We start from the raw sequence: 27,616 nt of genomic DNA, 5'->3' as shown, positions 1-27,616 counted from the left end.
TCTGGGGGCGGGAGGGCCGGAGGGGTCGCCATGCTGGCGGCCGGCGGGGCGGCGGCGGCGGCGGCCTCGGGGCTGCTGGGCGCGGCGGCGGCGGCCGCGGCGAAGCTGGCGCTGGGCGGAGCGGCGGCCGATGGCTGGGTAAGGGAGGAGGGGAGCGGGCGCGGGAAGCCGGCGCCGTGCGGGTGCCGCCCGTGTGTGCGCTGCCCGCGGGCTTCCCCGGCACGGCTCGGCCTCGGGGGGAAGAAGGAACTAGGCCTGGTGCTTCCCGGCGGAGCGCTGACTCAGCGGAGGGCGCCTGGCCCCGGAGCTGCGCGGCTGAGTAATGCGCGGTGCAGATGTAAGGAGCGGGCAGGGCTGGGGCAGGCCGGGCAGGGCTGGGGCAGGCCGGGCAGGGCTGGGGCAGGCCGGGCCCGGCGGAGGGAGCCAGCCTGCTGTGGCAGCCCTCCAGCCCCGCGCCGCCGCTGCGCGCCCATCGCCAGTGCTTTCATAGGGGTCGGAGGGACCTTAGGAGTCGTCCAGTCCACCCCTCCTGCAGTCGGCTGGATCGAGTTGCTCGGATCCCTGTCCAGCCTCGGCTGGGATATTTTCAGGGATGGAGCTTCTGCCACCTCTGTGGGAAACCTGGGACGGTGTCCCCCCGGCCTCGGTGCAGCCAACTAATGTCTGCTGGGCTCAGTCGCCCCTTTTGCTTTAAGACCTTCGCGCTGTCCTGGCTTAAAGGGCTCTCTGCATTTCCCCCTTTAAGTACTGAACAGCTGCTAGAAGGGCCCCCTGGAGCCTTCTTTCCCAGCCTGAACCCCCTCAGTTCTCAGCCTGTCCACTCGGCAGAGATGTTGCAGCTTTCCCATGACTTCTGTGTTCTCCTCTGGGCCAAATCCGGCAGGTCCGTGTGTGTGGACTTCAGAGCGGGACACAGCAGGCGGGGGTCGGGTCTCGGCAGAACGCTGTCCGGTTTACTTTGAAAGAAGGGTGTTAGTGTCCTTGAGCATCAGAGGCTTGGGCCGGGACTGCTGTCCTGCTAGCAGCTCTCCCCTTCTCCCTCCCTGGCGCTGCTTGTCTGCCGCTGATCAGAGCAGTTGGTCTCCATTGTGCTGCTCCGGTGCTGAGTTCTCTCTTGCGACAGTCTTTGTCTCGGTGGTGTTGCTCAGACCTTGCTGTGCGGTTTGCATAAGGCTGCTGGCCCTTCACCTCCAAAAGAGGAGGTCCTGGCCTGCAGCAGTGAGCTCTCTCACACAGGCACGGCGGGGGTGGAGATGTGCCCGAGGTGCGTGGGGAGATGCTGAGCAGGCAGCATGCGCAGGTGGTAGGAACAGCTTCTGGAGACTGATGAGGTGTAGGGCAGGGGAGTTACATGGTGAAATGCAGAGGAGAACCCTCAAGAGAAACTAGATCTGAGAACATCCACCCTGTGTCAGGACAAAGGAAGTTGTCTTGTGATTATTGTTATGGTTAGAGACTCAAAGCTCAGGGTTTGCCAGTACGCCTGCAGACAGGACACAGCAGCTGGAGCAGTTATGTGCTTGAGGAAGAGCTGCAGAGATGTGAGAGCAAGCATGGCAGCAGGCATCACTCCTGCAGCGGGGACGCTGAGTATGGTGATGCTTCTCAGAGGTTACAAAGCAGGCAGCAGGATGCTCGGGGGCAGCAGGGAGTTCCTGGCCAGGACACGTGTGATGGCCCAGCCTGAGAGCAGCCTGCCCAGGAGGGGGAACGTCATTTGAACAAATGTTGTCCTTTCCCCTCTCCCCTGCCAAACTTCATCTAAAATTACTTCTTCCACTTCGGGAGCAATTCTGGATTATCTGAAATGTACACTGAGATTAATCTGCTCTTAGAAAAGCAATCAGAACACTAATCCTTGACTCACTGGGCTGGCTTGGCTGAGCCCTTGACAGGGGAGGAATTTACACCTCCCTCCTTCCTGGTAGGGAATACCTGGAGATGTTCCTATCTCTGCATGCCATTGCTGTGACCATTCCTCTGCCCATGCCACACAGTGACTTGACCTTTCCCTGGAAGGCCCTCCAGAGGTTTTCTGGCAGATGCAACCTGGAGAGCATGATGTGGCACGTTTCCCTAGCTCTGCAGTAGGTCAAGAGAAGAGCCTGGGGGTTCAGGGTCAGTTTTGAAGAGAGCATAGCTGCTGTGATGGTGGAAAGTAGCTTTGTTTCACCAATCATAGAATCAGCCAGGTTGGAAGAGAGCTCCAATCTCATCCAGTCCAACCTAGCACCCAGCCCTGGCCAATCAACCAGACCATGGCACTAAGTGCCCCAGCCAGGCTTGGCTTCAACACCCAGCCACAGTGACTCCACCACCTCCCTGGGCAGCCCATTCCAATGCCAATCACTCTCTCTGACAACAACTTCCTCCTCACATCCAGCCTAGACCTGCCCTGGCACAGCTTAAGGCTGTGTCCCCTTCTTCTGTTGCTGGGTGCCTGGCAGCAGAGCCCAACCCCACCTGTCTACAACTGCCTGAAGGGAGGTTCGTGTACCTAGAGCCATTGAATGGGCTGTGTTGGAGGGGTCATCTAGCCCAGTGCCCTGATGAGGTTGCCCAGATCTTGCTCCCAAGTGCCCATGCCTGAGTGGTTGGTGAATGTCCCTGGGTTCTTCCTTCCCTGCTGCAGGTTCCCGTGCTGCTCCGTGCCGGTGGCGTCGCCTTGGTGCTGGCCTGCAACGCAGTGATGTGGACGGTCTTTGCCAAGGCCCTGCGGCTCTCCTCCTCCTCAGCTGCTGCCTCTGTGACAGCCACAGCCTCCAACTTCATCTCCTCCGTGAGTAGTCCCTTCCCTGGGCACTGAAGCCTGGAGGGAGCAGCAGAGGGATGCAGGAATGTCCATGCTGGATGTGGCTGGTCATAGCTCTTCTCTTAGTGATAGGAGATAGCAGTGATAGGACTGGGGGGAGTGGAACAGAGCCAGAAATGGGGAGGTTCAGACTGGACCTTAGGAAAAAGTTCTTCAGCAGGAGGATGGTGAGACCCTGGAAGGGTTGCCTGGGGAGATGGTGGAAGCCTCATCCGTGGAAGTGTTTAAGGCCAGGCTGGATGAGGCTCTGGCCAGCCTGATCTAGTGCGAGGTGTCCCTGCCCATAGCAGGGGGGTTGGAACTGGCTGATCCTTGTGGTCCCTTCCAACCCTGACTGACTCTGTGGTTCCTAGCATGGCTGGCGTTGCTGGGCACAAAAGGCAGACAGAGGCAGACATGCCTTGTTGCTGTCTGACAGCTGCCTGAGAGGAGACCGTAGCCAGCAGAAGCGCTCCTGGTTGTGGCAGTGCAGAGCAGCCCAACTCTTGTCTCTTGTCTCTTCCCTCAGGCTGTCCTGGGCAGGTGTCTGTTCGGGGAGACATGGACGCCGCTGTGGTGGGTCGGCCTCGCCCTGACGCTCTGCGGGCTCCTGCTGCTGCAGACAGCCGCCCCGAGGCCGGCGCGGCCGCCCGGCAAGGAGGAGTGATGGCCGCGGCCGCCCGGCACGGAGGAGTGATGGCCGCGGCCGCCCGGCAAGGAGGAGTGATGGCCGCGGCCGCCCGGCAAGGAGGAGTGATGGCCGCGGCCGCCCGGCACGGAGGGGTGATGGCCACCGCCGCGCTCCACCGCCCGCAGCCGCCTGCCTCCTGACCGCCCTCACCGTCCTCAGCCGCGGACCCCATGGCCCCTGCTCGCCTGCCAAGCTCCCGACCAGCACAGTGGCCCTGCGCTGCTCCCGGCTGCTGCGTTGGAAGCTGGGCACGGAGGCTTCTCAGCTCGCTCCTCCTCTTCACGCCCTGCGGCTGCGAAGCTGGCCCAGTCTGGGGAAGGCTGGAAGCAGACGTGGTGGTTGTGACAGGTGCCTGTGCACCAGGACTTTGCCATAGTGGGACCTGTCCCAGTGCAGAAAAGCAGTCAGAAGCAGACACTGAAGGCAGATGATACTTCTGCTCTGCTCTTCCTCACTTTCCCCTCTGCCTCTTGAGATGCTGCCTACCATTGCCTGTAAGTCTGTGGAGCCTTTTCCTGATTGCCTCCCCTTTCCCTGCTTCCTTTCCCTGTCAGTCCCATGCTCCTTTTAACTTGCCACTGGTGTCTGACACCTGCAGTTTCCACTCACCCTTTCTGACATGTGCCCCCCTGTAAGGTTACTGCTCTTTCCTTTCAACTCTTAGCCAGGCTGGGGTTTTGCTCACTGTTCCTGCTGGCTGTAGGTCACACTGTGGCTTTGGGACCGTACAGCAGCTCCATATGAGGAGCCAGCTGCTGGCACTAGGAGTGTCCTTGTTCAACACGTTCCCCCCTCCCCAGCTGAGCTGCTGTTTGCTTTCATGTCTGGTGAAATGGCATTTCTCAGAGCTCTCAAGAGTTTATACCTCTGGGTGATGCTGATTGCTGTTGGTGTGAGGTAATCGAACAGATCAGGTGTCGACAGAGTGGATGTGTCATAAATAATCATTTTCAGGTGTTGACTTCTTTGCCCACACCTCCTGTTTTGCTTGGAAATTTTTGGGTCACAGTCCCAATGGAGAAATGCCTACAAGTGTGTGCATCATGCTGGTGGTATCACCTGTTTGCTCTGGGCTTGCCGAGCTGTCTCTGTCTTGTGACCACAGAGGGTGAGTAAGGACTGTGGCATGTGCAGAGAACCTAAGGACTTGTTTCTGTGAGCCTTCCTATCAGAACCTGTCAGCTTTATCCAGACTGGCAGCTCTGCACTGTGTCCTGCAGGATGCAGAAATAGGCTTGAGGGTGGAAATGCCACTGGGCTTGTGCCGCCTTCTTCCTACCAGAGGGATGAAGAGGGGCCAGGAGCTGTGTAGGTCATCACATCTGGCAGCTTCTCCCCTCAGTGCAGTCCCAAGGCTTCCCCTCCAAAGAGGAGCTACATGTGGTGGGGAAGAGGGCAGAGGGCACTGAGTGCCTTTGCTCCTTAGCTGCGTGGGCTTTGCAGCTGGGGAGCTCCTCGGCTGACAGCAGTGGGATGTGTCTGGCCCCCTGGGAAGCTGGGCACTGACACAGTGACCCCACACCCCTGGCAGGTCTGTGGAGAGAACAGCCAAGAGCTGTGCCTTTGTAAGCACATCAAGGCCTCAGAGGCCTTGGAGGTGGTGGTGGCTGCCAGCCCGCCTGCTTTGCCCGTGCTGTTAGCTCTCAGCTGTGGCCAGCACCTTCATGCCAACAGCAGGGCAAGAGCCAGATTCTCTGGGCTGAGCTGCACTCCCCTCCTCCTGCCAAAGCTTTTGCAAAGTGTTTTTGAGCATGGGCTGTCTCCAGTCACCTCTTTGTTACAGCTGTCACTGCAGGGCAAGGTCTAGCAGACGTCTGCAGGTGTGCAGGAAGTGTGGGCAGCATTTGCCTTGGTGGTGCCCGCTCCGAAGGCGGAAGGCTGTGCACTAGGACTGTAGAAGCTGTTGTACATCCTGCAGGGTGGGAGTGGGAATGCATTTTTCCTTCAGTTCCTGTGGAATGGGAAGGTTGCCCAGCAGGGTGCATTCTGTGTCAGAGTCCCTCTCCTTTATGCACTCAGGGTTTGGTCCACGTGTGCCCATGTTGGTTGGCAGTGGGGCCAGGGCTGCGGGGAAGGGTGCAGTTGCCATGTGTCGAAGCAGTGCACTTCTGGTGGGGGGTTGGTGTGTGGCTGGAGGTGATCTTAGCCAGAGGAGCAGGCAGTTTGAGAATGAAAACACCGTCCAAAGCTCGGTGGCTGAAATGTGGCACTTGAAGGTACTTCAGACCATGCCCACTCGCACAAAAGCCACGTGAGAATAACCAGCCAGCAGAGCTTGAAGAGCAAACAGCTCCTATGTGGCTGACCTGGTAAGGTGGCTAAAGATTGTGCCAACTGTATAAGCTTTGTTTGTCAGGGCAGAAGGTGAATTACCCTTCTGCAGGAAGTAAATGATGTGCTTGCATGGAAGCTTTGCACACCTGAGCTGAGAGGTGTTTCCAGAGAAGAGCCCTGGGTACACACTTGCGCTGGGATTGCCGCAAAACAGTGCTTCTGTTCACACACCTCCCAGGAGCTGGCTGCAGTGAGTCTCCCCTGCACCTTCTCCTCATTGTCAAGCACAGCCCTGTTTTTTCAGCCTCTTGTTGATGAGATTTTCCTCACGCAGGGCTCTGCTCTGTGGTGCTTTAACCAGCAGAAGCGTGTCCTGCTTAGCAGCAGGGCTCACAAGGTTGCTCCTGGAAACTGAAGTCATTCTTCAGCTAATGGTGGGAAGCGTATGAAAAATCTATTGTACAAACAAGGCCCCAGAGTATTGTATTCTAAGGTAAATAATGAATGCCCTGTACACCTTCACAAGGAACTAAGGCAAAGGAAATGATAGTTGCAGCTGACCCTTAAGCCATAGTTTGACTGATAAGGAAGTGAGAAGCTGGGAAATGTGCCCATTGTGGCTGACGAGGAGCCAGCCAGACTCGGAAGGTTTGTACAGCATCTCAGTCAGGCATGTACCAAAACAAGTGGAAGGGCACTCTGCCCAGCTGATAAGAAGTGGATGTGATAAATAAGATCAGTGTGGATTGCTCTGCTGAGTTTGGTGTGCTGCAGACCTCCACAATATCTGGTTCAGTGCCCTGTGCTGATCCTTCAAGAGACCTTAAATGCTGATCACACTGCAAGGGGAACAGAAGTGCTCCTAGCTCCACTGAAGTACTACACACAGTGGCATGTTCTTAAAGAAGGAAAGAGTGGTGGCTCAGTGCTCCAGAAGAGCAGAGCTGTCTGTGACCTTGGGAGCTGCAGGAAAAATGTGAGGTGGTTGTGCCTTGGTACGCGGCACTGGTGAGGCTGCACCTCATGTACTGTCTTCACTTTTGGGCTCCTTCACCACACGAAGGACACCGAGGTGCTGGACAGTGTCCAAAGAGGGCAGTGAAGGGGGTAAGGGGTCTAAAGAGCAGCTCCCCTTCTGAGGGCACTGAGGCTGTCTAGTGTGCAGACAAGGAGGCTCAGGGGAGATCTGCTCACTCTCTACGGCGACCTGAAAGGGGTTGTCACAAGGTGGGGTTGGTCTCGTCTCCCAAGTGATGAGCAACAGGACAAGAGAGAATGGCCTCAAGGTGTGCCAGGGGAAGTTTAGGTTGGACACAAGTTAGAAACCTTTGCTGAAAGGGTCGTTGAGCCCGGGAAGAGGCTGTGGAGGAGAGTGGAAGGAGGAGTTGAAAAGCTGTGTGGATGTGGTGCTGAGGGCCCTGCAGTGCCCTGGCAGTGCTGGCTGAGCGCTTGGGCTGGATCAGCTTAAAGAGCTCTTCCAACCAAAACAATTCTACCACTGCCACTTTCTTCCCTCGAGGTTTGAGGAAGAGTGGCTGTGGGTGGCTGTGCTCATTACCAAGGCTCCTAAGCGGCTCCCGGGGCTACTGCTGTCCTTGAGCTGCTGGCGGAGCGCCTGGGTGGGGCCTCCTGCTCCCGTTTTGCCGGGGGAAGGTGATGCACAGCCTGCTCAGTCCTGTCTGAGCTTCCTGCCACCGAGGCTCCACTGCACCCCGCAGGGACAGAGCCATGGCGAGAAGTGGGCGAGAGAAGGGCTGGAGAAGAGTGGTGGTGGGTATGAGGTGGCTGGTGGAAGAGGCACGTAGGTGTTGAACCCTCCGGTCTTGCTTGGCTCAGAGCTGCAGTTTCATGCCAGCTGTGGGAGTCAGGGCTGGGGCATGGCTGCACGAGCAGCTTGCCTCCTTCCCTGACACAGGTGGAGCCTCTCTGGTTTTGGAGAGATAAGAGCCAAACAGCTCTGCTTGGCACCGTGACCTGCTGCCTGCCTGCGTGTCTGAATGCCAGCCAGGGCCTCGCACCCAGTTGCTTTCACTAAGTTAAGGCACTGCTGAGCAGTGTCCCAGGGAAGAGGCATCACAGATTCCACAGATTCCATCTCCCGCTGCCAAGCAGCTGTTTCCTCATCCAGAGAGGAGGTATTTTGAACGACACTCCTGAGTTAGCACCTCACAGACATGGCTTTGCCAGGGACCAGTGCTGCTCAAAAGTGCTTCCTGAGAGACTCTATTGGGCATGGAGCTACTGCAGCTGCCCACGAAGGTGAGAGCACCTCATGATGCTGTGAAGGACACTGGCCTGCATGCTGCAAAGAGGAGTGAGCAGGGGTGTGCTGGCCTGGTTGTTTTTCAGGCAGAGAGGCAGGCATCCCTGCCCTTAGTGCCAGCATACCAAGGAGTCCACCACACAGAACAGCCACATGCCCAGGACTGGGCCAAAGCCTTTGCACCCATCGTGTTTTGGGTCTGCTCCCATACAGCACCATGTGGGACCAGCTTCTTCTTGCAAACCTTCCTGGTCTAGGAGGGTTCTCCCTTCCTGCTGCAGAGGCTGGTGGGGATGTGGCTTCTGACCTGTAGTCCGGAGACTGTGTACACCTCTGTGTGTATAGACACCCACACCCACCCAAGCAGGGGGGAGAAGCTGCAACACCACCCCAGCAGAGAGAAATGTTATATGAAGACACTGGCATGCAAGTTTCTGTTTTCTCTAACTGCCATGTGCAACCAAACACATATCCTGTAGGTGGGAAGGGTTTCTGTCAGCGTTTGCCTTGTTCTCTGAAGCTGGCATTCGTGTATGGATAAACTATTTTATCCCTGTCTCAATATTTGCACTATTGATTTCCCTGCCCTTACCATTTATTTTTGCAGCCCTCTTTAGGCTGATTTTTCCTCGTAGCTTTTCATATTGTTTGCTGTAGGTGTAGGCTGTGGATGTGTGTCCACACTGCAATCAGTCAGTGTGGTCATACATGCACACTTGAAGCTAGTTCATGGGTGAGTGGCAGTAGGGTGGGTACGGCCATGGACTAACTGCACCCGCTCTGGTTTGGACCCTTTCCAAGCATACAGTGCTAGAAGGGTCTCCTGCCCCTCTCAGGTCTCTGGATGAGGTGGGACAAAGGTGTGATAAGGAGCAAGGTAGCAGGCCAGAACCATTCGGCGTGGGGAAAAGGGTTGTGGGTTTAATGGGTTGAGAAGACTGTAAGGTGCATGGGAGGAAATCAGCTGGAGTAGTTGTGGACTGTGTGCCACGAGGATGGGGCTGGAAGGGAAGCCAGCCAGCTTCAGAGCCAGAGCAGCTCCATCCTCCTACAGCACATCACACGGGCAGGAGCTCCTGCCCACAGGCACCCACAGCCTGGCAGCTTCCTTGGCTTCAAACAGGAGCGACTCTGTTAAAACAAAAAGCAAACCCCAGCTGCTGTCTGGGAGAAGTGACATGATGGAAATCTCTTCTGTGGTTTCTTGCACCAAACTCTGGAGAGAAGTGTTTAGCAGAGAAGCAGAAGTGCCTTACCCTGGGTCGTGCTGGTCCAACGCTAAGGCAGTGGTTTCAGCACCGGAGCAGGCTGCTTCTGCCGCTCACTCTGGCTCAGCTGGACCAAGGCTGAGGGCCAGGCAGCTGTAGAGCTGAACTCCCAGGTTCAGCCTCCACTCTTGCTTGCTCTCTGTGTCTGGATCGAGGCTGTAATTTTGCTCCTTGCATCTCAGCCAGGGAAGGGGAAGGGAGATGCTGCAAAATGAACTGGAAAGACTTAACCTTGTGGGTTGCTGTTAAAGCAGCTCTGTAGCTTTACAAGGTGGCCTGGCCTGAAATCTCTCTTTCTCATGGTGACTGCTCCTTCAGGACAGGGAAAGTGCTACCCGAGAGCATTTTGCCTGAGCACCTGTAAGCCTGCATTTGGGTAGTTATGGTCTTTGTTTTATCATAGAATGGCCTGGGTTGGAAGGGACCTGCAAAGGTCACCTGTCTCTGCCTTCCCCATAGCAGGCTCCCAGTGGTGCTGGCTGGCAGTGGCAGGGTTTTCATTCCCTCTGGAGGCAGATGCCCAAGGCTAATCGCTTGTATCCCTGGCTCAAGGTCCAGGCCTCCTCTCTAGCAGTCCGTGGTGGGGTTTCTGTAATAGCTCTGTTGGCACCAATCGCTCCTCTGGTATTTGCCTGCCAGAAACCTCCTGCCCAGGTAGCTGGGGCCAGATGACTTAGAATCAGTTAAGACCTGGGCTTGGCCATCTTGCATCAACCCTTGACGTCCGACTGTCTGCCACAAGTTAGCTCATGCAAGGTTAGAAGAGAATCTGCCTGCTGGGAGCATGGGATGCCCTCGGGCCATGGTGCCAGGCCACTGTCAGGGCCTGTGGCTGCTCTGCAGGCCACCACCCCTTGCAGCAGCAGCAGCATGTCAGGATCCTTACGTGGATGGGATGGGTCTTGCTAATAGAAATTCCAGGTGGGTGAGGTGCAAGCTGAATCAAATGGTGAGTGGGAGACCAGCGTAGCAGCTCGAGGAGGGTCCAGCTCAAAATAGATGGACCAGATCCTTGGCTGCTCTCCATCTCTGCAGTTCTTCCTTTTTTGTCTCCCCAAGGGTGTGATTCAGGAGAGACTCAGCACAGGACAGACAGCACCCATGGGAGCCATCCTGCTGTGCTTAGTGGGAGCCACCTCCCTGTGGTGCCCCTCGGGACCCCAGCGTGGGCTTACAACCTGCTGTGGATCTGTTTTGAGTGTTGCTCTGCCTTGGCCTAGAAAGTAAAGAAAGTGAACAGAAGCAACTCCTGAAGCCTCAGATGGTTGTGGAAGTTGCACCTTGGGACACTGCTGTTGGGAAAGCAAAGCCCCGTAGCCAGACGTGGGGGTGTGAGGGAATCAAAGCCTCAAGCCAAGGACTGGGTTGGCCTCCATGGCCTTCCTCCTCAGCATGGCTACCTGTGGGCATGATCTGGAAGTGTGACCTGTTCCTGTCATTTTTGATATGCAAAATAAACGAAAGCTGAGACACAGGGCAAGCTTGTAAACAGGGGAGCAGCTGCTGGGGAATGTGATTTGTTTGCGTGCCTTTGGTTGCCTTCTGATGTCAGCTAGCAAGGTGACTTAGCTTGCAGCAGGCAGGTGCAGATAAGGCTGATAGCCTCTGGTGTCTGATTTTGCAAGCTGGCAAGTGAGTCTCTGAGGTTATTGGTAATCAGCTGGGGATTTCCTGTGAGGAAGATCTCCTCTGCTTCTGTTCGTTAGAGGCTGCCCCTATGTGACAGAGAAAGTGGCTAACCGTTGGAACTGTCTGGGGGGCAGAGCTGCCAAAGGGCTGGTGGTTTTCATAGCCTGTCCAAGGAGGAAGCAGAAAGCCACAGGCAGCCACTCTGACCAGCAAAGACCAGAAGGAGCTTTGCCTGTAGGAGGGCCAGAGCCCCCCTGGCGACAGCGTGAACCAAGCCGAAACCATCCCGCAGTGTGACTCTCCTCGGGTCCTGCCGGGAGCTGCCTCCGAGGGCATTACAGTTCAGTAGCCTTTGCCGGCAGGGCAAGCTCGTACGAGCCGGGGAGGGAGCCGCCGCAGCAGTACTGTGCCGCATGCCAGGTTTAATATCTTCGGATTGAGCTGCTACCAGCGCATGCAGAAAGACAATGGGAGCAGGCAGGAGCTGCCGCTGCACAAAGGACCAAGCAAAGCAGAGCTGCTGCAGACACCGAAGGGTCACCACCTCCCGAGCTGGAGGAGGTTCATGGCAGGGCAGAGCTCACACCCACTTCTGCAATCTGTCCTCCAGCTCCGAGGTTCAAAGTGAGGGTCAGGTCACACATGCTGTCGAAATCAGTCTTTGCAAAACCCTACGGGACTGGAAGTGTGACTGTCCCCAGTGCCCTGTGGGCACCACTGCCCCTCGCACACACCTGAGGCATTTCTGCAGGAGCAGTGTCAGCAGCAGCCCCTGCCTGCACCGTTCGGTTGCTTTGCTGCAGGACTCCTGTCTCAGCACCCTGCTGCCTCCAGCCCAGCTGTTCACTTAGACACTGGAGGCTGGAGTAGGAAACTACTGCCTCTGAGTTCAGCTGAGGTGGGTCCTCTGGCGCTGCAACTAGATGGCAGCTCTGAAGAAGGAAACTTGGAGCTGTTGATTGATGAGAAGCTCACTGTGAGCCTGCAGTTTTTGTGCTGGGCTGCAGCCAGAGGAGTGTGGGCAGGGCAAGAGAGGGGATTGTGCCCTTTGGCTCTGCTCTGCTGAGACCTCACTTCCAATCCTGCCTCCAGTTCTGAGGTGCCCAGCATAGACAGGACACAGAGCTGCTGGAGGGAGTCCAGAGGAGGGCTGGAGCAGCTCTGCTCTGAGGACAGGCTGAGGGAGCTGGGGGTGTGCAGCCTGCAGAGAAGGCTCTGTGGGGACCTTAGAGCTGCCTGCCAGTGCCTGAAGGGATCCTGCAGGGAGGCTGCAGAGGGACTTTTCATCAGGGTGTCTGAGACAGGCCAAGGGGAATGGTTTGGAGCTGAGGCACAGCAGGGTCAGACTGGAGCTGAGGAAGAAGTTCTTGAGTGTGAGAGTGGTGAGACTCTGGCACAGGCTGCCCAGGGAGGCTGTGGCTGCCTCCTGCCTGGGGGTGTTGCAGGCCAGGCTGGATGAGGCCTTGAGCATCTGAGTCTAGCTGAGAGGTGTCCCTGGGCGTGGTGGGGAGGTTGGAGCAGATGAGCTCTGAGATCCCTTCCAGGCTGAGCCATTCTCTGGATGCCCCCCACGGGTTCAGCTGGCAGGAGCCGTGATGTGCTCACACTGCAGCTGTGCTTTCATTCCTGCTGCTGCTCCTGTCCCAGGTTGCTTTGGCACCCGGGGGCAGGCAGCGCGGGCTGGCGGCAGCGCCGAGGGCTGAGCTGCGTTGTGGCTGTTCCCAGGGGCGAACAGGCCATTGCCACACGTGCTCTGCTGCTGCCTGCTCAGCCATGCTCTGTCGCTGGGGGGTCAGGTCTTCTGCAGGTGTCCTGCCAGATGATAGAGGTGTCCTGACCTCTGTGCCCTCGCTGTGCCAGTCAGGCTCTGGGGACACCCAGCGTGCGCTGCCAGCAGGCAGGGACATGCTGCAAGGGTGGGATCTGCTCCTTCAGCACCTCGCTTGCTCCACTCTTTCAGCATCAGATGAGACAGTGCTAAAGTAAATAGCTGCTGACCTGGATTGATGGAGGCAGGTCGGTGCCTTTGAAGGCTTCCACCCTTGCTCAGGAACATCCTGCATTTGCTTCTGTCAGCCTTGCAGGCTGCACCCTGCCTGGCTGGCCCCGGGATGCTGCCTCAAAGGAAGGAACTGGAGGGGCTGAGACCTCTTCCACACCTCTTCATTTTTGGGTATTTGAGGACATGTTTATCTCTTTCTGGCCCCTGTGCCCATGTCACTGTTGTCCTGTGTCCCAGCAGCTCTCCTTCTCTGTGAGGTACACTCATCTCAAGGCCAGGGTGGCCCTGGGACACATGGGATCCAGCCACCTCCCGAGCAGAGACCTGCTGCTCCTGCCCCACCACACTTCTTGCTGCTGCTGGGCATGGCCTGGTTCTCCTCTTTCCTGCTGGCTGATGTCCCCTGGCACCGGCCTGACCCCACAGGGAGGGAGCCAGGCCCAGCATCCTTGAGCTTTCTGACCCACACACATGGATTTTAGCCTCCAGCTTCCAGTGCTTGTGCCTCAGCAGGGTGACAAACCCCTGCTTAGCTTCAAAGAGAGCTGGGCCAGCGCTGCCAGGGAGCTCTGCTTCCTAGAGGGTCTGTGCTGGTGGGCAGTGCCCGGGAGCTGGTTGGCAGGGCATGGCTGTGCTGCTGTTACTCACCCAGCTGGTGACTGCTGCCCACTTGTCACCTGGTGATGCACAGCCCTCTGAGGCGGGATTTAAGTTTCGCTGTTTTTCAGGCTCTGACTATGTGCAGAGGGAGTTGTAGTCATTTTTTTCATGGGAACTTCCTTTCTCTTAACCACCACCCCTTGGCAGGGATCTGCTGACCTCAGAGCCAGCTGCTGATAAAAAGGGCAGCTCTGCCTGCCTTCTCCACACTCGGAAGGAAGCAGCAGAGCCTTGGAAGTCGCTGGCATCGCAGGCACTTGGGTCACAGCAGCGCCGAGAGCCATGAGCAGCTCCGCGGGTGAGTGTTTAGCGCTCATGCGGCAGCCTGTGGTAGGTGTGCGGTTTGGCAGGGCTCCCTGCGGGGTGCCTGACGGCTCCAGCCGAGCTGGAGCTTTCCTCACCCCTCTGGCTGCCCTGGGTGGCACCCTGGGGAAAGGGGTTTCGGTGCCAGTGCTGCTCTGTCAGAGGTGGTGGGACAGAAGTGCAGCTGCTGGGGACTCGCTGTGTGATAGAGCAAAAGGAGCTTCTTTCTACTGAACTACTTAATCGTGGAGATGTTGCCTCTCAGTGATGCCTGGTACCCTCTGGCAGAAGTTTCGGGATCAGTGAAGAGGGGATGTGTTTGGGCTGGGGCTCTGTCCCGTGGGTGTCAGAAAATCCTGTGGCACTTGGGTGGCAGCTGCTGAGCCACAGCCTCTGTGTGCTTCTGGGGCCAGCCCAACCCTGGCATGTCCCAGCCCTGCAGTCTGGGGGGCAGCTGTGCATGTGGGCTGAGTGGTGCCCAGAGCCATCAGGAGGGGAAGAGTGCCCTGCTACAGCTCTGAGCCCCTCCTCTTCTCCTGCGGATGAGCTGAACTTCTTCAGGAAGCCTTAGGCAGCAGCATCTTTGGGGTAGAATCTCCTGTCTTTGGGACGGGTTCTCGCATCTCTAGGATGTGAAAGTGGTTGCCTGGGAGTTGGGCAGGGATGGGGACAAGTTCTGCTCTCATGCAAAGCTGCAGTTGTCTGCCCACTCCTGCCCTCTGGAGCAGCCTTACTCCACCTGAAGCCAGGCATGCTATGAGCACTCTGCTCCAGAGGAGATTTTTAGCCCCCTGCCTCATGCTCCTGGGGAAACGACCCCAGATCCTTTCCTGTGCAAAGCTGCCGTGTCCTCGGGTTTGTGCTGGGTGATCGTTGTGCTCTTGAAGCTCAGGACGGCTGCCCAGGCAGGTGGCAGTGCAGTGGAGCCAGGGGGTTAGTGTGGGGAGAGCTCTACAAGTGACAGGAGGTAAAATCAAACCCACTGCCTTGAAATTTCTCCTCAGGGGAAAAAAGCAAAATGCTGACAGCTTTGTGGGTCTGGGTTTGCTTCCTGCCAGCCTCTGGAGCCAGTGCAACCAGGGCTGCCTCCTGCAGCCCCAGGGTGGTCCCATTCTCGGGCTGCTAATTGCTGTGCTGGCAGACCCAGCGCCTGCACCCAGCCTGCAGGAGGCAGAGCAGGAAGCCACAAATGGGCTGTGGGGGCTACCCAGGGTGGGCAGGCTGCAGCCGGGCTCCCCTGGATGTCACGATGGGCACGCTGCCGGCTCCCTCCGCAGCGTTTGTTGGCACAGAACGCGGTGCCAGCCGGATCCCAGGGCGGCAGGGGGGTGTTTGCACAGGAGGAGGGTGCAGCACAGGCGCTGCTGTGCGGGACAGGACTTGGGCACCACGCTCTGCACTGCCAGGGCTTACTCTAAGGCTGTGCATCCTCGGCATCACTGATGTCCAGGAAGAGGGAGTGGAAGTGCAGTCCCTACCTCAGGAGTGCCCGAAGCGCAGATTGCCCAGAGCCCTGTGCCACAGCCGTCCCATGCCTTCAGCTCCCTCATCCCCCTGGAGCCTTCTGCCGTCTCCGGGGCTGTTTTCTGGTAGCTTCTCAGCCTGGCACCAGGGTCTCGGTTGAGAAGCGAGGATGAGTAGCCTTGGTGGCTGGAGATGTGTTAAGGCTGAGGAAGATGCACTTCCCCCCTCCTCTTCAGGGGAGTTAAGCAATTCCAGCTCAGATTTTTTGACACCCACATCCTGCTCTGCAGATCTTCAGCCTGAGGTTAGCATGTGGCAGGCAGCAAGCAGGCAGAGCCCACAGGCAGGTTCAATCTGCCCTCAAAAGGGGGTGGCCAGTTCCAGCTCTGTGCCTTGCCGTGCCCCCGATAAGCGTGGGTCATTAAGATAAGTGCGGTTTGTGTGGCTGCTGAGCGGTGCGCGGAGGCAGGAGCCTGCCCGAGTTCAGGCTGCTGGAGCCTGCAGCTGCTGCCCAGCACAGGCTGCAGTAGGGAGCGTGCCACTGATTGCAGCCTGCCCCAACTCCGGCCCTGCTTCGGCATCTTATGCCACAGCAGCTGCCAGCAGATTGCAGCCTCCTCGGGGCCAGGGCTGGCTCTTGTTGATGCTCAGGTTGGCAGGGTTGCCTGGCACCGTGCGAATCTGTCAGGAGCTTTGGTGGATTAATCCCTTCAGCCATTATGCCTTTGACTCGCTAATTTCTGAACTGCCCTGAGCTGATTTGTTGTGGGTCCCTCCCACAGCTCCATCTGAATCACTCCTGAGCCGGCTGCTTCGGAGGCATTGTTACTCCCTGCTGTTCACACGGGCTTGGAGTTGAAGGGTATTTAGTGGGCAGGTACAGGGCAGATTAGACACTACCAAAGAAGCACAGCTCAGCCACGTCCTGGCATGCTGGGGCAGCCTGCCTGAGCCTGGCACTGTGACCCTGTCCCCCATCCCCGTCCCCAGCTTTGCTCAAGCACACCTCGGACTTGTGCCTCTCAGAGCTCTGCTCCCACACTGCAGCCCTAAGCCACTGGGCAGGGAGCTGCCGAGGCTCTTGCCAGCCCTCTTCAGAGATGCAGGAGAGCAGCCCAGGAGCTGTAAGTGCTGTGGCTGACAAATCCTGCTGCTGTGCTGGGAATGAGGGGCAGAGAGGCTCTTGGCAGGGGCTCCTGCTGCAGTCCAAAGCTGTAAAGAAATGATATTACATTAATTAATGATGTTTATTACCTTGTAAGATACTGTCCTTTACAGTGCTCTGCCCCTCACATCTAGCACCCTCCCCAGACCAGCAGCACCTGTGCAGCATGGCTGGTTCCTAGTTCCAGACCTTCCTATGAGGTTGTAGGAGGAAACAAGTCCTTGGAAACTACCTTGCAGAGATACACAACTTGAGTAAGAGGCTAACGGCTGTTGTGAGGTTAATTGGCACTAATTTTAGCAGGGGGGAATACAAAGAAGCAGCTTCAGTGTCTTGGAAGAGATTAATGGTTGGACTCTATGATCTTAAAAGACTTTCCCAACCTAAGCATCCTGTGATTCTGTGGTTCCCTAGGGCACTGGCATCCCAGAGACACTGGAAACGGCAACAGCTGATTCTGTGCTCCACAACCTCCCTGGGCAGCCTGTGCCAGTCTCTCACCACCCTCACTGCAAGAACTTCTTCCTAACATCCAGTTTGAATCTCCCCTTTGCCAGTTCAAACCCATTCCTCCTCATCCTGTCATCACAAGACCTTGTCAATAGTCCCTCCTCAGCCCTCCTGTAGCCCCTTTCAGATACTGGAAGGCCACTCTCAGCCTGTCCTCATAGCAGAGCTGCTGCAGCCCTTTGAGCATCTTGGTGGCCTCCTCTGGAGGCAAATAGTTCCATGTCCTTCTTGGGTTGGAGGCTCCAGAACTGCACACAGGACTCCAGGTGGGGTCTGAGGAGAGCAGAGCAAAAGGACAGAATCTTCTCTCTTGCCCTGTTTAAAAGATGCATAAATGTAGTGGTAAGGGACATGGTTTAGAACCAGAGTGGAGTTAGACATTGCTGGGACTTGATGAGCTGAGCTGAAGCAAGTCTATTCTGTTCTAAATCTTTCCCATCGTTTCTTTCCTTTGAGATGCTTTCCTATTGTGTTTTATTGCTCTGCTCTCCAGTGCAGTGTGGTACAGTGCTGCTCTTTGTGCTTTACTCTGTGGTGCTGCACCACTGCAGACTTGGGTGTTGCACAGCCTCCCGGGGCCGCGCTGGGAAGGAGCCTGTCTGTCCGGAGCGATTTACAGCCAGTCTTCCTTTGTTTCTCCCTTTCTGCCAATGGCTTTCCAGAGACCGACCTGAAGGTCTCTGGGGTCGACTTCCTCAAGAGCAAGAACGGTCCCCAGCACCACACAGATGCCTACAACATCAAGAACCTGGTGGTGCGGCGAGGGATGCCCTTCCAGCTGCAGATCAGCTTCAGCAGGGAGCTGAAGGCCTCCGACAAGCTGGCCGTGCGCTTTGGCATCGGTGAGTGGCAGGCAGGCAAAGCAGGAGACTGCTGCCAGCCTCTTCCTGCTGCCTGGCACTGTGTGGGCATTGCAGGCCCACACAGGCCTCCTGCATCTCATGTTGTGTTTGTGTCCAGGGGAGAAGCCAATGAAGAACAGGGGGACCCTGGTGTCACTGAAGCCAAACAGGGAGTCAGAAGTCAGCGGGTGGAAAATCTCTGTCACCAAGAAAAGCGGCAAAGAGGTAGAGCCCATGGGCAGCACTCCCACGTGGATGGCACTAATGCCAAGCCCACCAGGAGCTACAAAGCAAATCCTTATCTCCCTGTCCTGCTTTTCCTTTGCTCTACAATTGGTGGGGGGGCAGCACCCAGCTTCCCCTCGCTCCCTGCACAGACCCACACAGCCACCAGCCTCAGCACTTGTGCCAGTTCTGTGGCACTGTGCTCATCCATGGCTGTGCTGGCAGGTCCATCATGACACCTCTCCTTGTCGCTTCCCCAGTGCCTGCTGTCTGTCACCAGCTCACCCAGTGCCCCGGTGGGAAAATACATCCTGAATGTGAAAACTGGGAGTACCATTTTCCAGCCTGAGAACAGCGAGGTGTACCTGCTCTTCAACCCCTGGTGCGAAGGTGAGTGCTCCTGCAGCCGGGCCCACCCTGGCCCGAGGGAGCTCTTCCTCCCGTTCTTCCTCTCCTTCCCACACGCCTTGCTTTTGCCCCCTAAAGCACTGCCAGCTGCATGCTTGTGGAGACAGCAGGAAGCTGGGCAACAGCAGTGAGCCAGCTCCTCGCTGGGCAGCCCCCAGTGCATCTCCTTCCACCTCTCCTTGCACCTTTCTGCCAGCCCAAGGAGGGCTGAGTTGGCTTAAAATCCAAATTAAAAGAGTAACCAGGCCAAAAAAAGGTGGTGTTGGCTGGCACTGGTGCCCCGGCCTGCTCTGTTGTCTGCCTGGTGCACTGAAGTGTCTGTGCAGCAGGAAGCTCTTAGCTAGTCAGGCAGTGGCCCTGCAGCAGCAGACCTACGGGAGGAAAGGAAAGGTTAGCCTTAGAGGAAATGCTGCCAGAGCAGGGAAGACAACCCTGAGTGCTGTGTGCTCAGGATTTGGTGGGGATGCTGCTGGCTACCAGTGGCCCAGGTTAGCTTTCCTAGGGACCTGTATGATTCTCCACCTGCATGTGCAAACCTGAGGAGGTTTCTGCTGCAGGTGATGTTGTCTTCCTGGAGGATGAAGGGAAGAGGAAGGAGTATGTGCTCAATGATACAGGCTCCATCTACGTTGGCTCTGCAAACAGCATCTACAGCAGACCCTGGAACTTTGGGCAGGTAAGACACAGCTGTGGCCGTGGTGGCACTGCTCCCCTTTGCCCTTCCCCCCTCATCTCAGGGCTCCAAGCACTGGGATAATCCTGCCACCTTCACTGGGAGGCCTCACCTGCTTAGAGCCCTCTGCCTGCTGAGGCGTTTTCCCCAGCTGCAGCTGGAGAGTGGGGTTTAATGGCACAGTTCTAGCCAGATGATGAGGCTCTTGGCAAAGGATGTGGAAACTGGGGATTGAGCATTTCTGCTTGGAAGAATTCCCATAAGGATTCTTTCCTGCTCCCATGCAGCACAGCAGTTGCTGTGAGCCATGGAGAGGGCTGGTGGGGAAAGAGGAATCAAATCATTTACTTGTTGCACCACCAGTAGGGAGAAAGTAGGGGAAAACCACTGGCAGGGGCTGCCATTGTTTGAGTGGTGCCCTCAGCTGGGCGCAGGGCACGACCAGCCCACGCTTGCAGGAAGGGTGTTCCCCCAGGCTGCCTCTCAGATAACTCCAGCAGAGAGGAATGACAAACCGGCTCGGGCTGGAGACAAGAGGTGGGTGCCAGAGCAGGGTCACTCCACCTTGCGGGAAGCACACAGCCACCCAAGCAGAGCATCCTTCTCCCTCTCCAGACAGACTTCCCCACGTAAAGATGTCAGACTGTTTGCTCTCTCTGTTTGGGTTTGTGTCTGTGGTTTCAAGCTGCAGGGCACAGGTAGCCCGGCACAGGTGCTCGTGCCGATGCCTCCTCCAGCAGGGGCCAAAGGGCACTGTCCCTAGGGCTGGTCCTGTCCTAATATTTGCTCTGCCGTTAAGCAATGAGAATTGCTATTGATACTGTCAAGCGTCCTCGGGTCGGATGTTTGACATCTCTGTGACCTGGAACCAGGGGAGCTTTATCAGCAGCTGCTAATTAGGAATCCTTTGCTGCAGTAATCTGCCTCTCTCTGCCTCCTTTTCCCCGGGGTTCGTTTTGTGCCTGCGTCATTCCTCCTGCAAGTAACTGGCAGGGCTGCAGGGGGTGACGAGAGTGCAGTATTCACAGCAGTAAAGACTGCTGGTGCCAGCTGCCTTTGCAAGGCACACGAGATGGGCTTTTGTCTTCAGAGGTCTTTAGCCCTTCCTGGGCACAGCAGCCTGAGGGAGTCTCACAGGCTTGAAAATCCAATATGCTAAAGGAAGTGTGGAAGCTAGGAGCAGTCAGATAAGTTGCTCCAAGAACTTAAGCAGACTTTGTAGGGATTGAGCAAATGTTGGTTTAGAGCAGCACATGAAGAGATCTCCACTTTCTCTCACAAACAGTTTGAGGAGTACATGTTGGATGCCTGTATGTATCTGCTGGACAAAAGTGAACTGAAGCTGGCCAAGAGAAGGGATCCTGTGACTGTGTCCAGAGTCATGTCTGCTTTGGTATGCCTCTCCTGGGGAAGGGCTTTGCCTCTCCAGCTCTCCCTCTGCCTTCAGACGTGTACATCTTTCACTGGGGCCTGGAACACCATTGCAGGGAGCATCTGAAAGGGTTTCCTTCAGAGCCCACAAGGGAGGGTGAAATGCAGCATCTCCTCTCTCCAAAGCCTGCAGTTGTCCTGGTGGTTGTCCTTCCTCGGCACCTGCACTGGCATGGCCAGCAAAAGGGCTGTGTTCCAGGGGGCAGCTGCCCTCTGTGGTGGGACCCTTCTCGGAGCCCTGGGGTTCCAGGATGCAGAGTGCCTTTTGGCTGCCCTGAGCAGCACTGCCATCTCCTCCTAGATACCCAACTAGGGGAGCTCCCAGCCAGCACCAGTAGCCTTGCTGGCTGCCCTTGCAGGAGCACGGGATGGACAGAGACCCCAGGGGTTCATCCAGCCTCATGCACTGTTTTTGTCCTTCGCCCCCGTGTGCGGGCACAGGTTAATGCCAACGATGACGACGGAGTGCTGCTGGGGAACTGGTCGGGCAACTACAGCGGCGGCACCTCCCCCATGGACTGGATCGGCAGCGTGGCCATCCTGCAGCAGTTCTACAAGAGCAAGAAGCCAGTCTGCTTCGGGCAGTGCTGGGTCTTCGCAGGAGTCCTCACCACCAGTAAGCAGGGGCCTGCTCCCTTCTCTGGTGCTCTGACCAGTGGCACTGAGCCCAGCCACCGTGCTCTGAGTGCCGGGGCTGGCAGGGGCTGTGGGGTAAGGAGGGGATCGGGGAGCTGAGACTGCTCAGCCTGGGGCAGAAAAAGGGCTGCTGGGGTCCTGCCAGTGTGTGCAAACACCTGACAGCAGGCTACAGAACTGGTGAGGGTCAAAGAGGCCTTGGAGATCGAGTCCAGACACTCACCCAGAGCTCACAATCCCACTGCTGCTAACCCGGGTCCTGCTGCCAGCCTTCTCCCAGTGACAGCCAGCAGCAGGCCCAGAGAGCATGGCGACAGCCTGAGACACAGGAGGCTCTTTGCCCCGTGAGGGTGGTGGAGCCCTGGCACAGGTTGCCCAGAGAGGTTGTGGAGTCTCTGCCCGTGGAGGACAGGGTCCTGGGCAGCCTGCTGGAGGCCTCCGGGTGGGCTGCTGCCCGGAGGTGACGCTGTGCCCTGTGTGCTGCAGTCATGCGCTGCCTGGGCATCCCCGCGCGCTGCGTCACCAACTTCAACTCGGCACACGACACCGACGACAACCTGCGCGTGGACGTCTACCTGAACGAGTACGGCGAGAAGATGAACTCCATGTCCTTCGACTCAGTCTGGTACTGCCACGGGGTGCTTCTGCCCTCCCCTGCCACCTCTGAGAGCTTCCCTGCTGCTTCGAGTTCGCTGCCTGGGGGAGAGAGGGAGAGAGAGCCTGGGGCAGAGAGGGAGGGGCTGGGAGCAAAGAGGAGGGGCTCGGGAGAGAGGGAGAGGCTGGTAGAGAGAGGGAAGGCCTGGGCTTCGCCCGGGTTCCACACAAAGCCCTGTTCACCCTGCCCTTCCCTAAGGCCTCGGGCAGGAGACCGCCACTCCTCCGGCTGTCCCTGCTCACTTCTTTTCTTCCCCACCGCACAGGAACTTCCACGTGTGGAACGATGTCTGGATGAAGCGGGCCGACCTGCCGGCAGGGTTTGACGGCTGGCAGACCATCGATGCCACCCCTCAGGAGCTGAGCCAAGGTAGGCTCTGCCTAGAAAGGCTCCTCCACAGCTCCCCGGGGACACAGGCACTTGCCCTGTGAAAGCCACGGCCCCAGCCAGCACAGCGTGGGACCCCTGCACCTCTTCTTGCACTTGGGCAGTGCCATGCTCGAGCTGGGGGCTCACTCCAGACAGCTCAGCCTGGGGCAGGAGCAAGGACATGTCCTGGCAGGCAGAAAGTCAGCTTGGTAGGATGCTTGGGGATGTGAACATTGTTCCAGAGCTGCTTTCTCTAATGTCTTTGGGGAGGTGCAGGCTCGAGCAGTGTGTATTACGAACTGGCCCTGGTGATGCTTTCTGTGGAGCTTTCCTGAGGAAGTCATGAGGCTGTGGGTCGGTACCCGAGGGCAGTGACTGTCCAGACCCTCCCCGCACAGATGTGGGCAGTTGAGAGGCAGGAAAGGAAAGATGAATGCTGAAGTCTGTGTGGGGAGCGAGGCATTGCCAGGAGCCCAAGCACAGGTGGCTGGGCTCAGCTGACTCCATCCCTGAGCCATGGCTTCTAGATCTTAAAGTCGTTCAAGTGAGGGGAAGCAGAGCAAACCTCTTCCCAGACACGGGGCCCCCCCAGGGAAGCCCACGCAGCTGCGGGGTCCGTGGGGATGCTGCTGGAGGTCCTCGCTGACTTGCAGGTCTGCTTCCTACCCGGGCTCAGCGACGCTGGGCATAGATTGCTGCTTGGGCGGGTGTGAGGGCAGGACAACGCCGGGAGGCTGCCGTTGGGTGAAGCCAAGGCGTGGTCTGTGCCCCGCAGGCATTTTCCAGTGCGGGCCGTGCCCGGTGAAGGCCGTGCGGGACGGCAGCGTCTACCTGCCCTACGATGGCACCTTCGTCTACGCCGAGGTGAACGCGGACCAGGTGTACTGGCTGGTCAGGGAGGTCAACGGGCGCCAGAAGATCACCAAGCTGAGCACCGAGACGCGAGCCATCGGCGTCCGCATCAGCACCAAGGCCGTGGGGCAGGACAAGCGCGAGGACATCACCCTGGAGTACAAGTACCCGGAAGGTGACTGCCCCCAGGCTCCGCAGCGGTGCCCACAGGGGACACCTCTGCCCGTGTGGGTCACCCCACGGCCTGTTCTCTCCGGGAAGGGAAGCGTAGGGCGGCTGCAGCAGCAAAGCCCTGGCACGGCTGCAGAGCCGCTCCTGGGCATGTTCGTGCCCGCAGTGACACCTACAGGCTGCTCTTTGGGGGCCAGCCTGCGGGCAGAGAAGGCACTGGGCCGAGTGCCCACCCCAGTGCTCAGCCTCAGCTGGGCCGAGTCACCATCCAGCGCTCCACCTCTATTGCTTCATTGCTTTGTTCTGCTTTTTGTCTTTCCATTCCCCAGACCGTAGCTGGGAGAAACTTCCCCCACTGCCATTCCCCCTCGCAGTTCTTAGATCCAGCCGTGTTGTGCTGGGCTGCTGAACCCTTCCCAGTGAGCACTGGGAAAATCTGGGGATGAAAAATGAGAGAGCATCCACCCTCTGAAGTGTCTGGCAGTCCAAAATGCTGCAATTGGATGCAGCCACAGTGTAGACCAGGAGGGGCTGCTGAGGTGCTCAGCAGCAGGAGCCTAACCGAGGGGCAGAGTGAGCTGCAGGTGCTACCCACCTCTCGTCTCTGCAGGCTCCGAGAAGGAAAGGAGTTCCATGCAGAAGGCTTCCTCCTTCATCCGCCCTGCCATGCTGATCCCTCGCACGCGCTACGCTGCCGGGCAGGTGGTGCCCGTGGAGGACAGCCCTGAGCCGCTGCAGGAGACAGTCTCCAAGACTGGGCTGCAGATCAGCATCACCAACACAGAGCCTCTCTACCCTGGCAACCCCCTTGAGCTGCTCATCGCCGTGAAGATCGCCAGTCCTGGCAGCTGGACTGTCAACCTCACTGGCTCCTGCCAGCTGCAGTCCTACACTGGGAAAATCGAGGGCAACCTTGGATACGTCAAGGAGACCATCAAGCTGGAAGGGCAATGTGGTAGGCGTGGGAAGCTTGCTCTGTTCTGGGGCCTGCTTGCTGTGGAGTTCTCCTCTGAGCTGGCTCCTTGCAGCTCTGCTGTAGCTCAGAGCGTGGCTGCACAAGGAGCAGCAGTCGCCTGCCTGCTCCCTCCCTCTCTTGGTACTGCAGCTGGGGGTCCCAGCTGCGGCCTGGGATCCCACCGCAGCAGGGGCTCGAGCACAAAGGCCCTGTCCCTGCTGTGGCTTCAGTGAGCAGGAGCTGTAAGCACCAAGGATGCCACTGCAGCTGGCTGCAGCTCTCAGCCTCTCTGCTGGTGCTCGCTGCTAGTCCGTGCGGGGACGCTGGGCACTGTTACCTTCCCAGCTCTCCCACGAGCAGGCTTCAGCCCCACTGCTGCCTGCGGATCCCCAGAGCTGGTTGCTGTTTGTTGCCTCTCTTGGAGCAGCCTGAGCTGCATTTCTGGTCCCCAGCAATGCGGCTGGAATGTGCTAAACAAGAGACTAAGAGTGATGAATAATTAACAGCTCTTGGCACATTCCAAGCCTGAGTCACTCTCCCCAGACAAATAATCTTTGCTGCTGGCTATTGCTGAGTGGTTTTGCACATCTACTGTGGCTGTCAAAATGCAGCAGGGGAGGAGACAAAGGTAGCTGCATCCATTTGCAGCCAGGGACAGGCCGGGTTTGCGATTTCCAGAAGCCAGGAAGCTTTGTGGAGTGTTCGTGCTGCAGCACTTCTCGCTCTGGGGCTTTTCCAGGTCACTCAAGGTTTATCCAGGCAATTAAGGAGAAATGTGCAGTGAAAGGAAATCCACTGCTGTTGCCTCAGAGGATCCCAGGGGGCAGAGGCTGCAGTGTGCCCGGCCAGAGCAGCTGGGGACAAGGGGCTGCTGAAGGGAGGCCAAGCCAGCGCTTGCCTTGGTGGGGAAGTCATAGAATGGGTTTAGTTGTAAGTGACCTCCAAGCTCATCAAGAGCAACCATTAACCCAGCCCTGCAGAGCCACCTCCACGCCGTGGCCCTCAGCAGCACATCTGCAGGGCTTTCAGGTCCCTCCAGGAATGGTGACTCCACCTGGGCAGCCTGGGCCAGGCCTTTGCACCCCTTACAGAGAAGACATCTTCCCTGCATGCTCTCTGGTGCAACTTGAGGCTGTTTCCTCTTGTCCTAGCAAGGTGGTGTGGGCACAGCCACCCTTCCTGTGGGCTCTGTGTGCCCCAGTTACCACCCAGCTGGTGGGGTCTGCCCACTCTGCAGGGACACAGCCCTAAAGGGCCCCTGGGCCTAGCTGAAAGCAGGGTGGGCTCAGCCTTCAGTCTGGGCTAGCAGAGCTGCCCTCGTTGCCCATGTGCTGGGCATGTGCTGAGCTGTGCTCATGTCCTGCAGAGAAGCAGATCCCTCTGAGGGTGATGCCTGACACCTACATGGCCACGCTGGCTGCAGTGGAGGACGAAGTGCTGGTCCACGTCACTGCCTTTGCCGAGGTGCAGGGGATGGATGACAAACTCACCAAGGAGGAGACGAAGAGATTCGACTACCCACCCATCACCATCCAGGTGAGGCAGCTCCCAGACCGCTTCCTGGGGCAGGAGGCTTAAAGCCCTTCCCACAGCAGCACTGGGGGTGAGGTGGGAGCACTCCCGGGGGGCTGTCCAGAGCAGTCCTGGGGTGCTCCGTCCTTGGCACTTTGCTTGGCTACTCAGCTTCTCTCTGGAGGGGGAAAGGAGCCAGGAACTGAAGGGGTTTATTTTTGTATTGCCCCATCTGAAAGGGGCAGGTGGGATGGGGATGGAATTGGGCAGGGTCCAGCTCAGATCCCACAGCTCTGCCTCATGGAGGATAAACTCGATAGGGAAGCAGAGGGAAGCTGGGAGCACAGCAGCAGGGCAGAGCACACAGGGGTGCGAGGGGGTGGCAAGGATGTGAGGAAAGGCCTCTCCCCACACTGCTGAGGAGGAGCAAACACACAGCAGCTTCAGCACCTCTATTACCCCTCCAGTCCCCAGCGTTTGGGTTTGTTTCTCTCTTTTCCCCTGCCAGATGCCAGAAAGAGCCAAACTGAACGAGGACTTCGTCTGTGCCTTCATCTTCAAGAACAAGCTGAACGTGGCCCTGGACAACTGCAAGCTCATGGTGGAGGGCTTGGGGCTGTTTAAGATGACAACATTTGATCAGGGGTAAGGAGGTGACCTCAGTGGGGAAGGGGCATGGCTTTAGTTCTCCCATGGTTGGAGTAACAAGGCCCTGTGCAAGCTGTCTCTGAAGCCATGCCACAGGTGGGTGCAGCCCATCCCACAGAGGGACCTGGGCAAGGGCTGCTGTGCTCAGCAGGAGCTTTCCCTGTGCTCCTGTTGTGCTGCCAAACTCTGCTGGGGCAGCCTGGGCAGAGGCCTTCCTCCAGAGCTGAACCAGAACCGGGTAGACTTAAAAAAGACCTTTAAGGTCATCCACCACTAACCCATGGCCCTCAGCACCACATCTACAGGGCTTTGAAATCCCTCCAGGGGTGGTGACTCCACCACTGCCCTGTGCAGCCTGTGCCAGGGCTTGACAGCCCTTTATTGAGGAGGAAATGTTCCCTAATGGCCAACCTCAACCTGCCCTGGTGCAATTTGAGGCACATAAGAAGACAGGACAAGAGCAAGAGTCTGCCTCCCCCCCCTTCACTATCACCTTCTTTCAGCAGCTTCCTTTTCCCAGACTAAACACTCCCCAGGGCCTGCAGCTGCTCCTCACCAGCTTTGGTGCTCTTCTCTGGACAAGCTCCAGCACCTTACTGTCCTTCCTGGAGTGCGTGGCCCAGACCTGACCCCACTATTGGGGTGCTTTAGTGTTTCAAGCAGGAGGGGCAAGGCTGCAGAAGGTCCCCAGGGCCACAGCAAGTGCTGCATGCTGGTGCCAGGAGGAGGGACAGTTCCCTCCCCAGACACAGGCAGAGGCTCGCTCTTGGAGTGCAGTGCTTTGCAAGTGGCAAGCAGGAGGCACAACTCAGGCTGGGACTGTTTCTTCTCTCCTCAGGGATTTACAGCCTGGCAGGATCATGAAGTCTGAAATCATTTGCAAACCAAGCAGGGTAGGAGAGAAGAAAATCGTGGCCAAGCTGAGCGGCAGCCAGGTCAAAGGGATCTCGGCAGAGAAGTCCATCACCATCTTCGAGTAGCAGCAGTGCTTGGCAGGCTCGGGAAACGCCACTGCAGGACTCAGGCTCTTCTGGCCCCTGGCTGGCTGGGCAGGACTCTCCGAGCAGAGCCGAGGGAAAGAAGCTGCTGTCCAGGGCCCCACTGCGCTGATTGCAGTGAACTGCAACTCAATAAAGATGCTCACAATCAGCTCTGGGCCTGCTGTGGCGTTGCTGGCTGGGAGGGCTCCAGAGGAGACAGGCTGCTGAGCAGGCCCTCT

General features: G+C 57.7%; 2 protein-coding genes across 3 annotated transcripts; both read left to right on the top strand.

Annotated features, from left to right (window-relative positions):
- The first annotated feature begins 30 nt into the window (after positions 1–30).
- Positions 31–4,443, top strand: TMEM42 (transmembrane protein 42). Its single transcript, XM_064169613.1, has 3 exons — positions 31–138; positions 2,633–2,779; positions 3,321–4,443. The coding sequence occupies exons 1-3, from the start codon at positions 31–33 to the stop codon at positions 3,456–3,458; spliced, it is 393 nt and encodes a 130-aa protein (XP_064025683.1). The 3' UTR covers positions 3,459–4,443.
- On the top strand, positions 3,495–27,546 carry TGM4 (transglutaminase 4). Of its 2 annotated transcripts, XM_064169796.1 has the most exons (15): positions 3,495–3,976; positions 13,726–13,876; positions 17,683–17,862; positions 17,981–18,087; positions 18,348–18,477; positions 19,053–19,171; positions 20,454–20,561; positions 21,041–21,215; positions 21,722–21,860; positions 22,156–22,259; positions 23,035–23,286; positions 23,893–24,237; positions 25,604–25,773; positions 26,258–26,394; positions 27,236–27,546. In XM_064169796.1, exons 2-15 carry the CDS (start codon positions 13,861–13,863, stop codon positions 27,375–27,377), a joined length of 2,124 nt encoding a protein of 707 aa, XP_064025866.1. In that variant the 5' UTR covers positions 3,495–3,976; positions 13,726–13,860; the 3' UTR covers positions 27,378–27,546. The 2 variants fall into 2 exon arrangements, with proteins under 2 accessions (XP_064025866.1, XP_064025867.1); XM_064169797.1 differs by lacking the exon at positions 13,726–13,876.
- The last annotated feature ends 70 nt before the right edge of the window (positions 27,547–27,616 follow it).

Source organism: Pogoniulus pusillus, chromosome 32 (assembly GCF_015220805.1).
Source record: "Pogoniulus pusillus isolate bPogPus1 chromosome 32, bPogPus1.pri, whole genome shotgun sequence".
Classification (NCBI taxonomy): Eukaryota; Metazoa; Chordata; class Aves; order Piciformes; family Lybiidae; genus Pogoniulus; species Pogoniulus pusillus.
The sequence above is the reverse complement of the archived record's forward strand: the minus strand, read 5'-3'. Positions and strand labels throughout refer to the sequence as shown.